The sequence below is a fragment of the Hylaeus anthracinus genome, unplaced genomic scaffold (genome assembly GCF_026225885.1).
Source record: "Hylaeus anthracinus isolate JK02 unplaced genomic scaffold, UHH_iyHylAnth1.0_haploid 12001, whole genome shotgun sequence".
Classification (NCBI taxonomy): Eukaryota; Metazoa; Arthropoda; class Insecta; order Hymenoptera; family Colletidae; genus Hylaeus; species Hylaeus anthracinus.
In genome coordinates this window covers 21,439,689-21,452,862 of record NW_026534348.1, presented here as the reverse complement: position 1 = coordinate 21,452,862, position 13,174 = coordinate 21,439,689, and the positions used below count along the sequence as shown (strand labels likewise).

Here is a 13,174-nt window from a genome sequence, read left to right as displayed (position 1 = left end):
AAAGGTACGTTCACCGATTACGCCGAGGTGGTTTGAGCAATCGGAATGAAACCTGTTGCATCTTGTAAAGCATGTCATCCCGGCGGTCCCGCTATTAAGACTTTTTGCAATTTGTTATTTTTTACCCATTTTTTCTTTTTAACAAAAAACCGTAATTTTTAGGTATCTTTGACGATTACGTCGAGATGACTTGATAAATCGGAGTGAAACCTCTTGCATCTTGTAGAATACTTCTTCCAGTAGGTCCCGTAAACAAAACATTTTGTGATTTGTCATTTTTTACCTGTTTTTTTTGAAAAAAAAAAAAAAAACAGAAAAATTTTGTCTTGTTTCTTATTCCAACAATCTCATAATTCTAACCTTAACCCGCAGTTACCGTTTACTGGGAGTTATTGATCCTGCTAGTTTCTGACTATTCGCCAGAGTCGTTGCACTTGACTCCAATAACCAAACAATCAAAATACCCGAACCTGCGGTTACCCTTTACTGAGATATACTGTTCTTGTAAACTATCCGATTATCGCATCGGAGTCGCTACATTTCTATTCCATCTGCAGTTGTCGGATTCATTGACGCACAATAACTAATCGTACCGCTTCTTTTCTCAAATCTACCCCACTCGTTGCGCTCACCCGCGTCGATATCGCCCTGGCTCGTAACGTAAAAATGCAACCCATTTTAGGTCAATAATAAATTCCAACCGTACTATTTTGAGAAATTTTGTGATTATGTAATATTATTTGTACTTTTCTATTGAATGATTTTTTTAAAAAAAGAAATAGTTATTCCAAGAATGTAACATACGTTTTTCATTAATATCGACTTTGTAATATAATAATAGTATAAATCTTTATCATTTTACTATCATTAAATTACTTTTATATTTATATATAAATACTTTTGTATTTCTATTGTTGTAATACCATCTTTAAAAGAAATTGCATTAGTGAAATTTTAAAAATTTATCAAAGTACATCAGGAAAGAATACAAATTCAAATTTAGCAATCAGAATGTTTGAGCGTTATTTGAATAATGAATACTATTGAATATCATTTCTACCATAAAAACGTATTTTAACCTCTTGAGGGATATTGACATATAATTGTACGTTTACGTTTATATAAAAATTGTTGTTATTTACCGTTATTCGCAATACTTGTTTTGAACTATACATATACATTTTTTCTTGCAAGTAATCAAAAATTTTTATAATTCATCGCTATAGAGGTTAAGGATGAATTTTAAAGTAAAATATTACACTTACATAAAATTTCTCAAATAAATATATCCATTTAGTATAATCTTTGAACCATTTACAGCGGGTGTAGAAAGTATTCGTACATCGATCAATTTCCAAATAAACTATGTGAATTGTAATTTATTAACTTTTTTTTTATAAACAATGATATTCTATAAACAATGATATTCTTGGAAATGTCTAGAATAGATACAGTACGAAAAGATTAGGTATTTTGTATAAGTGAGAAATCAACAAGAAAAAACAATAAATCGATAGAAATACAGAAGCAATAAGTATTCGTACAAGTGTTAAATATTTAAAACTTTGTTTAAAAAAAAAACGAAATTTACATTAATTTATAAATAATTAATACTTCGTGGGATTTCCTTTTGATTTTATAATTACTGCAACTCTTCTAAGCATTAAATTAACTATCATAAATGTGGATGTTATTCGGGATGAGATCTTCTTTCATTCCTTTATTAGAGCATTTTTTAAGTCTTTTTTACTGGAAATTTAATGTTTTCTATTTACCACGAAGCAATAAACTGATGTGTTTATGTTACAAATTCTACTGTAAATTGTTCGTCATAAGAACCGTGCGAATACTTATTGCTTCTATATTTCTACCAATTTTTCGTATTTTCTTGTTAATTTCGTAAATTATATAAACTAGTAATTGTTGTTTGAACTACATATATTCTAGAGATTTCCGAGAATATGTAGGATAGCGTTGATTATAAAAAAAGCAGTTAACAAACTGCAATTTCACGCAAAAGTTTTTTGGGAAATTGATGGATGTACGAATACATTCTACTGTATCAATGATAAATGTATATAAGACTGAAATGCAAATTAGAAATCGATGAAAACTCACGTGCAATTTCTGCAAAACGCACGTGACCGCGACTCCAAAGGTCGATAGCAATTTTCGCAAAGCCAATCCTTGCTGCCAACGTAAATGCTGTTGCTGGTGAGAAAAGTGATCCAATTGCACCCTTTGAGCCTAATTTCGTTTAAAACGGACGTGCTCACTTCCCTCGCGTTCATTCTCGCGCATTATCGTCTCTTTGATACACCCTTTCACTTCACACGTGACCGTCCCATTACTTGAAATTCTTCAGCCCAGACCTCGGGGCAAATTTTCAACATTTCATTTCACGTCGTCCGCCAATGTTCGTCAGCATTGATGACACTGCATTCCAGCAATTTAAATATTTTTACTTCCACTGGGCTCGTCTTAATGAATTCCGTGCGCACCTTTTCACTTTTTCACAATACACGCGTAAACGATAGTGTTCTCCAACAAATTTGCTATTCTTAGCAAAATTGAAAATTGTTTGATTTTTCGAACGATTCTATGGAAAATTAAATATTCACTTGCTCTTTTTTTATCTACTTTTATTACGTCCTTGTATAGAATGTTTAGAATAGTTGAAGAGTCTATTCACTATTCTCACCGATTGTGATGTACTTTCATTATTTTCTTCACTATATTTTATATTACATATTTGGTATATTTTGTTAAAAAACCTTGGAATTTTTATGATGATTAAGAGATTTATTATTTTTACAAAAATCGACGTTCTACTTTCATTTGGTTTTATATCATATTTTTTTAATACTCCGGAATAGTTAAATAATCTTATAATTATTATTGCAATTAAGATATCTGTTATCTACATATTATGATGATTCAGTTTCGTTATGTCTATCAGTAATGGTTCATATAAATGCTCTAGGACATGTTTTTAAAGCACTTTTTAAATTTGTAACTATTACAACGTTTAAGATTTTTTTTTATATATTTTATAATTACAATTATAATTATATTATAATGGTATTGTAACGACAATATAACTTCATTATAACTACCGCTAATGTTGTGCATACAGTTCTTGGAATATATTGCAAACGAATTTTTTTATTTCTGTATTATAGTGACGATTAAGATAATAAATATCTACATAATTTGGAATTCCACTTTCATTAATGTTTTATGTTAACTTCTAATTTCATAACTTCGATGTCTATTATTTATAAATTACGATGTTGCATTTTCATTAACGTTTATATTAATTTTGTGAAATATACCTATTAAAAAATATCTATTATATTCATATATCTCGATGTTCAATTAATTTTCGCAATTGTACGTCCCACTAATAAATCACTTTCTTTTCCACGATCTTTCGATTCATTATTGCTTTCCAATTGGGATTTCCCTCGTCGCCGATCGAGCCTTCGAACGATCTACTTTATTTTGCCACACTCGATAAATCTCGAAACCTCACCAGACACTTTTACGAGTTCTACTTATCAAATAAATCAATCTTTACACGCCTTGCGCTCCATCCATTCGAAGCCTCGAAGCCTCGAAGCCTCGCACCTCACTGTTTTGATTTCGCTGCAACGGAGCACCGACGTTCAACGAACGCTGTTCAAATTACACTAACGGTTTCCACTCGTTTCACAAGTAATGAAATCTCATTCCCCTACCTCCGTCGCTTTATTCGCCGTTAACGAGTCGGAAAATATTTTGACCGCGAAACCACTCGAGTCCCTTCCTCGACGAGCGTACTTTTCCTCTAATATCTACAACACTATCTACACAGTATCTATAACATTCGTCGATAAAAACTCGTATCGTGAAATATTCATTTTTCTTTCAGCCGTGGCGATTACGATTACTTCTACCATGATTATTCCAATAATTCAACGCGGTTGCTTGGTTTTATTTTTCTATATGTCAAATCCAAGATCCAGGATCAGTTGACTATTTCGACCTAGGGGGCTTGATTGTTCGAAGAAGATCGTGGGTTAGGCCTAGGTTAGATTTATCTATATTATTGGTCCTATCATTTTATCCTGAAATTGTTCAATTTTCTTTCACAGGTGACTATTACGATTACTTCTACCACGACTATCCCAGTAATTCAACTAAAGTCACCTGAATCCAGGATCCAGAGTCAGCGTTCTGTTCGATCTAACGTTTGTGTCTTCTAATAAGTCAATGGGTTAGATTTAATTTAGGTTTGACGAACAAGAATCCTTTGCAACTAAAACTTCTAACTTTTTTTTCTACAGTGACATCACGATTACTCTTGCCACGGCTATCCCAGGAATCACAGGCAATGGTTCAGCTTATTTATTTTTTCGTTAGATACAAAATTCAGTGCGGTTCTTGATTTGGTGCTTCATCGTTCGAAGAAGACTCTTCCTCAGCTTTCACTAAATTGTTCAGAGTCTTTCAAAGACCAGCTCAGGACCAAATCCTTCGTTACTTTGTACACGTTTCTTTTCAAATATTAAGAATATATTCACATCATATCTTAGTTTCTTTTAATATGAACTCATGCATACACTTTGTATTTCGTGTCACGTTGCTAATTGATGACTAGACGTGATAGTTTTATGCATTACTGTTTGGTTATTTCTTCGATACACACTGGAACGTAATTCTGTGCTGTATTTTTACCACTGTAAAACTTCACTGCTCAAAAAATGTATGTTTAACCTTGGTTTATACACAAGGCTCAGTTTCATACACAATCACTCCATCAGTATTTTCCTATACATTGGAATGCAGTTCTGTGCTGTTTTTCTAGCACTGGAAACCTCACTGCTCAAAGGATCGCTCGCTATGTGTTCGTTACATACATTTATATCTGGCTTTCATAACTTATATACAACTATTCGTTCGTTTCTTCAGCATAGATACAACCATCGTTTTCAGTTCAATGACGATTTCCCATCACCATAAAAACACACCACTCAAAGAAGTGATACTCAGTGTTTGCTTAGGTAGCACTTCCAAGTTGGGTTGTTTCATCGACAACGGACACGTTCGACGATATCCCTCACACACTGTGCATTTACGAGCTGGATGTTTATCTTATCGGGTGTATCGCGTGTTTGGTTCCTCGTCAGCTTTTCCCGACACCCAGCGAACCGTTTGATCGGCGACGAAACGACGTATCAACGACGTTGGCTAGGCGTCGGGTCGCGGAAAGGCGGGCATGCTGCAACAGATATCGTATCGCTTGATAACAGCCCCCCCCCCCCCCCCCCCCCCCCCCACCACCACTTCCAACCCTGCTACTCCCACCCAGGCAACAGAACAGTAAAGTAACGCTGGGACAACGAAGAGGGACCGATAAAAGCGTTTTATTGCCGTCCCGGCGCAATCAGCCCTGCCAATCTGCGATCGTCGACGCTGATTCCTGGACGCTTCCTTCGACGCCCTTGCGCGCGATCAACACTTTCTCGCTTCTGCCAAGGCTGCCGACACCTTTTACTCTCGGCGGATTCCAGTTTCGCGAAACTGACCGATAAAATGTGACGCGTCTACGCAACACGCGCGACGTGCCAATGACGAGTCTCTCTTCTAGGAGGTTGCACAAGCCGTTCCATTAAATGGTGAGGAACTCGCCACGTTCGGCGACGACAAGCTCCAACGGAGGTCTATTAACCCTTTTACGCGCAGTATATATTTACGTTAACGGCGCTGAAGGTAACGCATTAGTTGAGGTATATCTTAGAAATGTCAATTCTAACTTGGATGTTCTACAGTGACTCACGAAAGTATTTGAACACTTAGTACGAAATACTTTATTAATTATAATAGGTATATTATATAACATTTACTGAAATATTATTAACACTGTAAGGAGGTACGACTCTGCAGATCATATAGGTAAAGTTTCAAACAAATCAAAATATGTAAACAATAAATTTGAATTATTGGAAGGAAAGACGTGTGATGAAATAAGTAAATTATTAAATATAAATAGATCTACGACAAATGATATTATTAAACAATGGAAATCTGAAGGAACTTTAAAAAATAAATACCGTTCAGGTCGACCAAAGAAATTAACCGATAGGAAAGAAAGAGCGTTGCTCCGCGAAATTAAGAGAAAAAATCCAAAGCTTTCTGCTACAAAACTTGCAACAATAGTTAAACAGAATTTTAATAAAGATGTGCATCCAGAATTATGCAGAAGAGTGTTACGTGAAAATGATTATCATGCCAGAGTTCCCAGAAAGAAGCCATATATTAGTGATATTAATAAGAAGAAAAGATTGAATTTTGCAAAAGAATTTATTAGTAAAGATAATGTATTCTGGAATAAAGTGATATTTCCAGATGAATCAAAATTTAACGTCTTTGGGTCAGACGGACGCAATTTTGTTTAGAGACAAGCAAATACCAATGAGATGGAACCAAAGAATTTATGTGCTACGGTGATGCATGGGGAGGCTCAGTTATGATCTGGGGGTGTATGGCGGCAAACGGGACCGAGAATTTGATCTTCATAGAAGGAACAATGGATAAATACAAATATTTGAACATTTTACAAGAAAATTTAAAGGAAAGTGCAAGAAAATTGAGTATATACGAAGACTTTTACTTTCAGCAGGATAATGATCCTAAGCACACTGCAAAAATTGGTAAGGAATGGATTATATATGTATAATACCCCCCACATGTTAGTTACACCACCACAAAGCCCTGATATTAACCCGATTGAATATCTATGGGCAATAATGGCGAAAGAATTACAAAAATTTAATATAACATTCACGGCAAGTTTAAAGGAAAAAATACTCCAAGTTTGGAATTTTATTTCGCCAAGTATTACAGAAAGGTTAGTAAACAGTATGCATACTCGCTTACAGGATGTTATTCGTGCCAAAGGCCGACCTACTAAATATTAAAGATTTAAAAATTACTTGTTCAAATACTTTTGTGGCTTCAACAATCTCTATCTTAACAAGAAATAATTCAAATCTATTGTTTACATATTTCGATTTGTTTGAAACTTTACCTATATAATCTGTAGAGTCGTATCTCCTTACAGTGTTAATAATATTGCAGTAAATGTTATATAATATACTTATTATAATTAATAAAGTACTTCGTACTAAGTGTTCAAATACTTTCGTGAGTCACTGTAAATGAAATTCATCTGCGTTGAAAGAGTCGAAGACGGTCGATTTTGAAATAGGTGGATCTGTTACTAATAACTAATAACTGTGTCATTAAAGAGACTATTTTCTGACGTTCACTGTCATTTATTTTCTCACAAATCCTCTTAAAAAAAAAGAAGAAAAAAAAAACACTTATAGTTATATACTCTATAACTGATAGTTTGAGTCAATTATGTAGATGTAAGGGAATGCTCGATTTTTATTATAATGTTATAGGCATTTTGGGGAGAAACTAATTCTGACAAATTGACTTTAGAGGAAATGTGTTTTCTCTTTTCTCAGATAGGAAACTATTGCGAGATGTTATATTTATTAAGGGGATCAAAGGGTATGTTGTTTCTTTTACATTATATTCAAAAAAGTAACTTTATAACAAGATTTTATTTTGAATCAATTATGTAATTGCCCTCGTTATCAACAACCTTTTGTTATCTAGTGTGCAAGTTTGTAATACCCGATCGATAAAAATCAATTGATTCACAATGAGCTGATAAATGATAAACAAGTATTGATACTCGCAGAAACAGAGGCGGGTAATATTTTGTAGAGAAATATTTTAAATACTATTTTAAATAATAGATTCTTCAGAATTCAAATAAAATAGTATTTCAAATGGGATATAAAATTTCAGCAAATAAAATATTTTATTTTGTGTTAGGTAGTGTTCGGGACTCGACCAACGGTCTTGTGGTTAGGGAGTTTCTCCCTCTCCTCGAAACAAGCAGGAAAATCGGTGAGAGATTGGTCGGGAGAGAGTGGTTGAGAGAAATGTAGCGAAGAAGTAAGTTTGCAGAAGATAGATTGTAATCGAAAAGAATTGACGAAATAAAGAGGCATCGAGGAGTGTTAAACAGTTTAAGGGTGACTTCTTTTTCTTCCCCTGAGCTCGGACATAACATTTTGATAATGTAAAACGTAAAATAAAATAACTTATTTTGGTAATCTATAGTTAAAGCATGAAAATAAATATTTTATTTTGATAATCTAACACATCAAATAAAATATGTTACGTTTTAATAACATAAAGCATAAAATTGAATACTTTCCATAGCTCTTAACCTTAAATTTAACCTGAAAATAATTTTAACTTACTTTAACCATTATTTTAGCCTGAAAATAAACTGTGTATATATGATACACAGATGGAAAAACTATTTCTTGCGATTGAAGAATATCTCTTTCCATCACTCATTTTATGAAGATTCTTATTGAAGATTCTTAATAGAAGTATTCATTGAAGAACTACATTGAATGTATGTTTATAATGCAGAGGAAAAGTACTTCGTTCGTTTCAGATTACTAAAATAAATATATTTTTTATCCAACTTCGAAAAAGGAGGAGTTACTCAATTCGATATACATATATATATTTTTTACACTATAATTTAGTAAAATAAAAATATTTTATTTGCTGATAATAAATTAAAGAAATAAAATATTCCGAACTATGGCACAAATATTTTCAGTCTTTTTCAAATAAAATATTAGTTGAAATATTATCTTAAACATTTTTTTATAACAAATAAAATATTTTATTTTTAAAAATACTTACATGATCCGAAATAAAATATATTATTTTTAAAAATACATGCATGATCCGAAATAAAATATTTATTTACTGTTTATTATTTAAAATACGTATTTTACCCAGCTCTGCACAGAAACGACATTATTTTCTGGTCCCCTTAATATAATATTACCGACGTAGAACAGTCATGAATTTTGATTTATATACTGAAGATACTATAGAATACATTACATACCTTCAGAAATTGAATTTAAAATGAAAAACTAGTTCTCTCTGAAGGTAAACTGTTCTAAAATTTTATATTTACATTAATAGCGTGAAATTGTCAGACTAAAGGCAATGGCCTGGCAGGTTGAAGTTTATGCTTGAAATATAAATTTTAACTTGAGTATTTTGAATGAAATTCGTTCGTTTCGAGAGAGTTGAGGATTGTTGATTTTGAAATACATCGAACTGTTACCATGTAATTAATAATTGTGTACATTTAACTTGTGTCATTAAAAACTTCGTAAAAATTTAGTATTTAGGAACATATATTAGAAAAGTGTAGTACTTTCTTGAGTACACTGGCATTCATTTTCTCATAATTTCCGTTTAAAAAACCACAGTATAGACATTCGTTAATGAAATGCGCGCTATAACTTATCCATCATTAAACACACAGATAAGACTAAAATGTTACAATGAGTCTATAAATAGTACGTAATATTTACGAAATACTTGCCACATGAAATTCTAAAATATCTTAACATTTGTATTTTTCTTTAATCACTGTAAAATCAAACCGCTGCGCTATAGAAGCTTTTTAATGAAATTATCATTATATCAAACGATGGTCATCTATGGATCCTAAATTGCACAAATATTGACTTATTGACTTACATTTTTCCATTCAAATTTTAGTTTAAGTGCCATTTAGGAAGTATAAAAATGTTTGAAAACGTGCAATAATTTTTGCGCAATTTTCTTTTATATATTTTTGGAAAAAATAATCGCTACTGATTTTTCAAATCGTAATATTTTTAAATCTCATATTTTTATAGAAAACTTTGCTTGTAAAGCAACAAATAAGAATCTAGTTTTCATCGGATTTCATTGGATTTAAAAAAAGGTATTAATAAAACATGCGACTCACCTTTCGGTTGGTCCCGTCGAATAACTGGAAGATTCTTCGCCCGATTCAACGCTATTGAATGAAGTGCAGTTCATCTTCCTTTCTTCCCATTGTGACCGAACCTCGTCTTGGACTCTCCGTTTCAGTTCCTCGACTCTTCGTCTTTCTTCCGATATTACTTGACTACCTGTAACAGTAACGACCAATAAATCAAACTGATACTAATATTTTCAATTTAAAGATAAGAAAGATAAGATAGTATGTAGTATAGTATTTAAGTAGTTAGTTACTGACACAGGTTAGTTGGGAAGTAACTTGATGTAATATAATCTAAAGCGATCTTTTGCAGATCACGAGATGTAAATGGTAATTGGTGTTATAGGTCTGATAGGTCTTACGCCGTTGTATTTTCTTAAATAAACTTAAACTTGAAAAGTTCTCATTGAAGTTGGAAATATGGTTCCCAGTTGAAGAAAATTCACTTTAAACAATTCATATTCTTTATCCATCTTTTAGCATAAAATTCAACGTGATGAAAAGCTACGAAACTATTGAAAAATTGAGAAAGTGTATTGGATTTATTAATGAGGTAATTTTTCGGTAGAAAGAGTAACAAAACTATTTTTTGAAAATTTAGATCTATGTTGTTGGTCTTCCTCAGAATAAAGAACACGAAATTAGAATGTTCTAATAATTTTTATAAAAGAAGCATAAAATATTCATGTGTTTGGTCTGTTAGATGTGATAAGGTGTTTTTTCAGCGTCATTCTATTAGACTTTCTAGAGGGTATATTACAAAATTTTTATATCTTTAATGTTCTGAATTAACCAAACGAGAAATAAATCATGTTCTTTATAAAGTGTTAAAAATCAAAGAAGAGAAACAAATATTAGTCGTATTTTAAACTACTATTTTTTCTCTATACTTCTTGATCTAAGAGGAGAAGAATTTCAATTATACTTCAGTTAGAATAGATTGGAGCGACAAGACGAGTATTTTCACCAATTTATTTTTCATATATTGAACGGCACATAGGAACCGCTATCTAAAATTTTGTATGGCCATATGGTCGCTAGCACGTTGATTAATTTAATCTCTTGTGTAGACTAGACAACCTATGCGAGCTTTTTAAAATGTCTCCTCAAAGATTACGATAAATAATATCAAATATTACTGATATTATTTATAAGTTGACGAATACTATACAGTGGGTGTACAATGTATTTGTACACCAATCAATTTCCCAAAAAACTTTTGTGTGAAATTGTAGTTTCTTAACTTCTTTTTTTCTAATCAATGATATTTTACATATTCTCGGAAGTCTCTAAGATGGATATAGTCCAAACAACATTTACTAGTTAATATAATTTGTGAAATTAACAAAAAGATGCGAAAAGTGGGTGAAAGTATAGAAGCAATAAGTATTTGTACGATTCTTATGACGAACCATTTACAGCAGAGTTTGTAACGTAAACACATTAGTTTATTGCTCCGTGCGAATTAGAAAACATCAAATTTCCAGTAAAGGACTTTTAAACAGTTGTCCGAATACTTATTGGTTCAACATTTCTATCGATTAATTGTTTTTTTTCTTATTAATTTCGCAACTTACATAAATAGTTATTTTTTTTGTAATCTATCTATTTTAGACATTTCCGAGAATATGTAGAATGTCATTGTTTATAAAAATAGAAATTAATATACTACAATTTCATAAAAGTTTTTTAGGAAATTGATCGGCGTACGAATACTTTCTACACCCACTGTATCTTTGTCAACGCACTATGTTACTAAACATACAAATTTGTACGAAGTCGTACCTTGTTTCGCTAAATGAAGCTGTCGATTTCTCTCAATTTCCTTGAGGGACTCGATAGTCTTTCTTCCCAAGCTGCCTTGATTGTTTACAATTGGGGCGTCCGTGGTGACCCTCGAGATTCTGTCAAAGTCTTCCCTGCTAGGAGACCGTTTCTCTTCAGTGTTCTCCCGAGAATTTTGTGCCAATTTCGTCAGTTCGTCGTTTATCGCTCTTACTCGGTTTCGACCCTGCGTGCAAGTTCATAGATGATATGAATTACAAAATATAATTTCTTGTATCGTAATGTAATACACAGGATGGATAATATACAACAGATCACCTGAATAACTAGATTATTCTCAACAATAGAAAATAATGTACGAGGTAGAAGATCATTAAATCATTTTAGACCATCCGTTGCTGTTCATGGTCGCCACTTGAATCATTCATACTAGAACTTGTAATGTAGAAATGCAAATTTATCAACTGTTATAACTGTCTGTTGAAAGAAAATATTTTTCTTCGAAAATGAACTTTAATGAGCTTGTATGACCTTGTATGACCTTGAACATTAGATCGTTAGATTTATCTTATAACCATCTACTCTAATATCTTCTATCTATAAAGTTCTTGACTCTTTATTGTATTCGAATTTTTAATGACGAATAAAATCAATATATAACAATTTATTTCCAACGTTTATTCAATCGAACAGTGACACTTCTATTTATTCATTGTGAAATATTTTTGTTTCATACAAATTATAATTTTTATCCAACGAGTGGTATGTAGAATATTGTTTGCCTTTCATTCGTTATTCAAAATTATTGTATATGTAAGAATTTTGGCCATCTTTGCTTAGAATAAAGGAAACATCGTCACAGTCTGTCGTCACGAAATCAAACAACTTCTAACTTATTCTTTAAAAATTAATCTGATGTAAAATGTAATCTTCTACGTTTGAAAATTAACAAATTATCCAGGTGATCTGATTTAAATATCTCAACCTGTATACTTTGAACGTAGTATTCACAAGTTTACTAACTTCTTCCAACCGTTTCAAATGTGCCAGTTTCTGTCTTTCGAGACTTCGTGCATCCTTAGTCGCTGTGCACTTTGCTTCAGATCTTTGCGATTCCAAATGATTCAATCGAGCTTTCCTGGTCTCTATCTTAGTCGTTAGCTCGCTCAAGTATCTGGAAATGATATTTCGCACACGTTAGACGTGGATTCAAATACTAAAAATTCTTTGTGCTCTTTATACGTCTATTCTTTATCTTCGTTAATCCTCTTTGCTTGCGAATTAATATAAAAGGTACTTTTATTTAAAGACATCATACGATTACTATTGCTTATTAATGTAAAATACAATTTTGAAAAAGAAAAATGTATTTAGGATTACAATGGCGTCAATTGTCATACGCTAGGGTACTCTACAGTAAGGATTTTCTTATTTTCTTATTGTATAATAGATATATTTAAAGTTTATATCTATACG

At 32.1% G+C, this 13,174-nt stretch overlaps 1 protein-coding gene and 1 long non-coding RNA gene across 4 annotated transcripts in view; both read right to left on the bottom strand.

Annotated features, from left to right (window-relative positions):
- The window catches only part of LOC128891198 (homeobox protein 2-like), a 182,561-nt gene that overhangs the window by 9,903 nt on the left and 159,484 nt on the right, over positions 1 to 13,174 (bottom strand). For all 3 annotated transcript variants that reach the window (XM_054150515.1, XM_054150514.1, XM_054150516.1), the window contains 3 exons: positions 12,722 to 12,872; positions 11,699 to 11,924; positions 9,899 to 10,064 (listed from right to left, as the gene is read on the bottom strand). In XM_054150515.1, coding sequence (XP_054006490.1) covers positions 9,899 to 10,064; positions 11,699 to 11,924; positions 12,722 to 12,872 — 543 coding nt within the window. The remainder of the gene's footprint in view (positions 1 to 9,898; positions 10,065 to 11,698; positions 11,925 to 12,721; positions 12,873 to 13,174) is intronic.
- On the bottom strand, positions 59 to 3,179 carry LOC128891312 (uncharacterized). The gene is made up of 3 exons (XR_008460796.1): positions 2,119 to 3,179; positions 377 to 648; positions 59 to 283 (listed from the first exon to the last, which is right to left on the bottom strand). It is a non-coding gene; the product is annotated as an uncharacterized LOC128891312 (long non-coding RNA).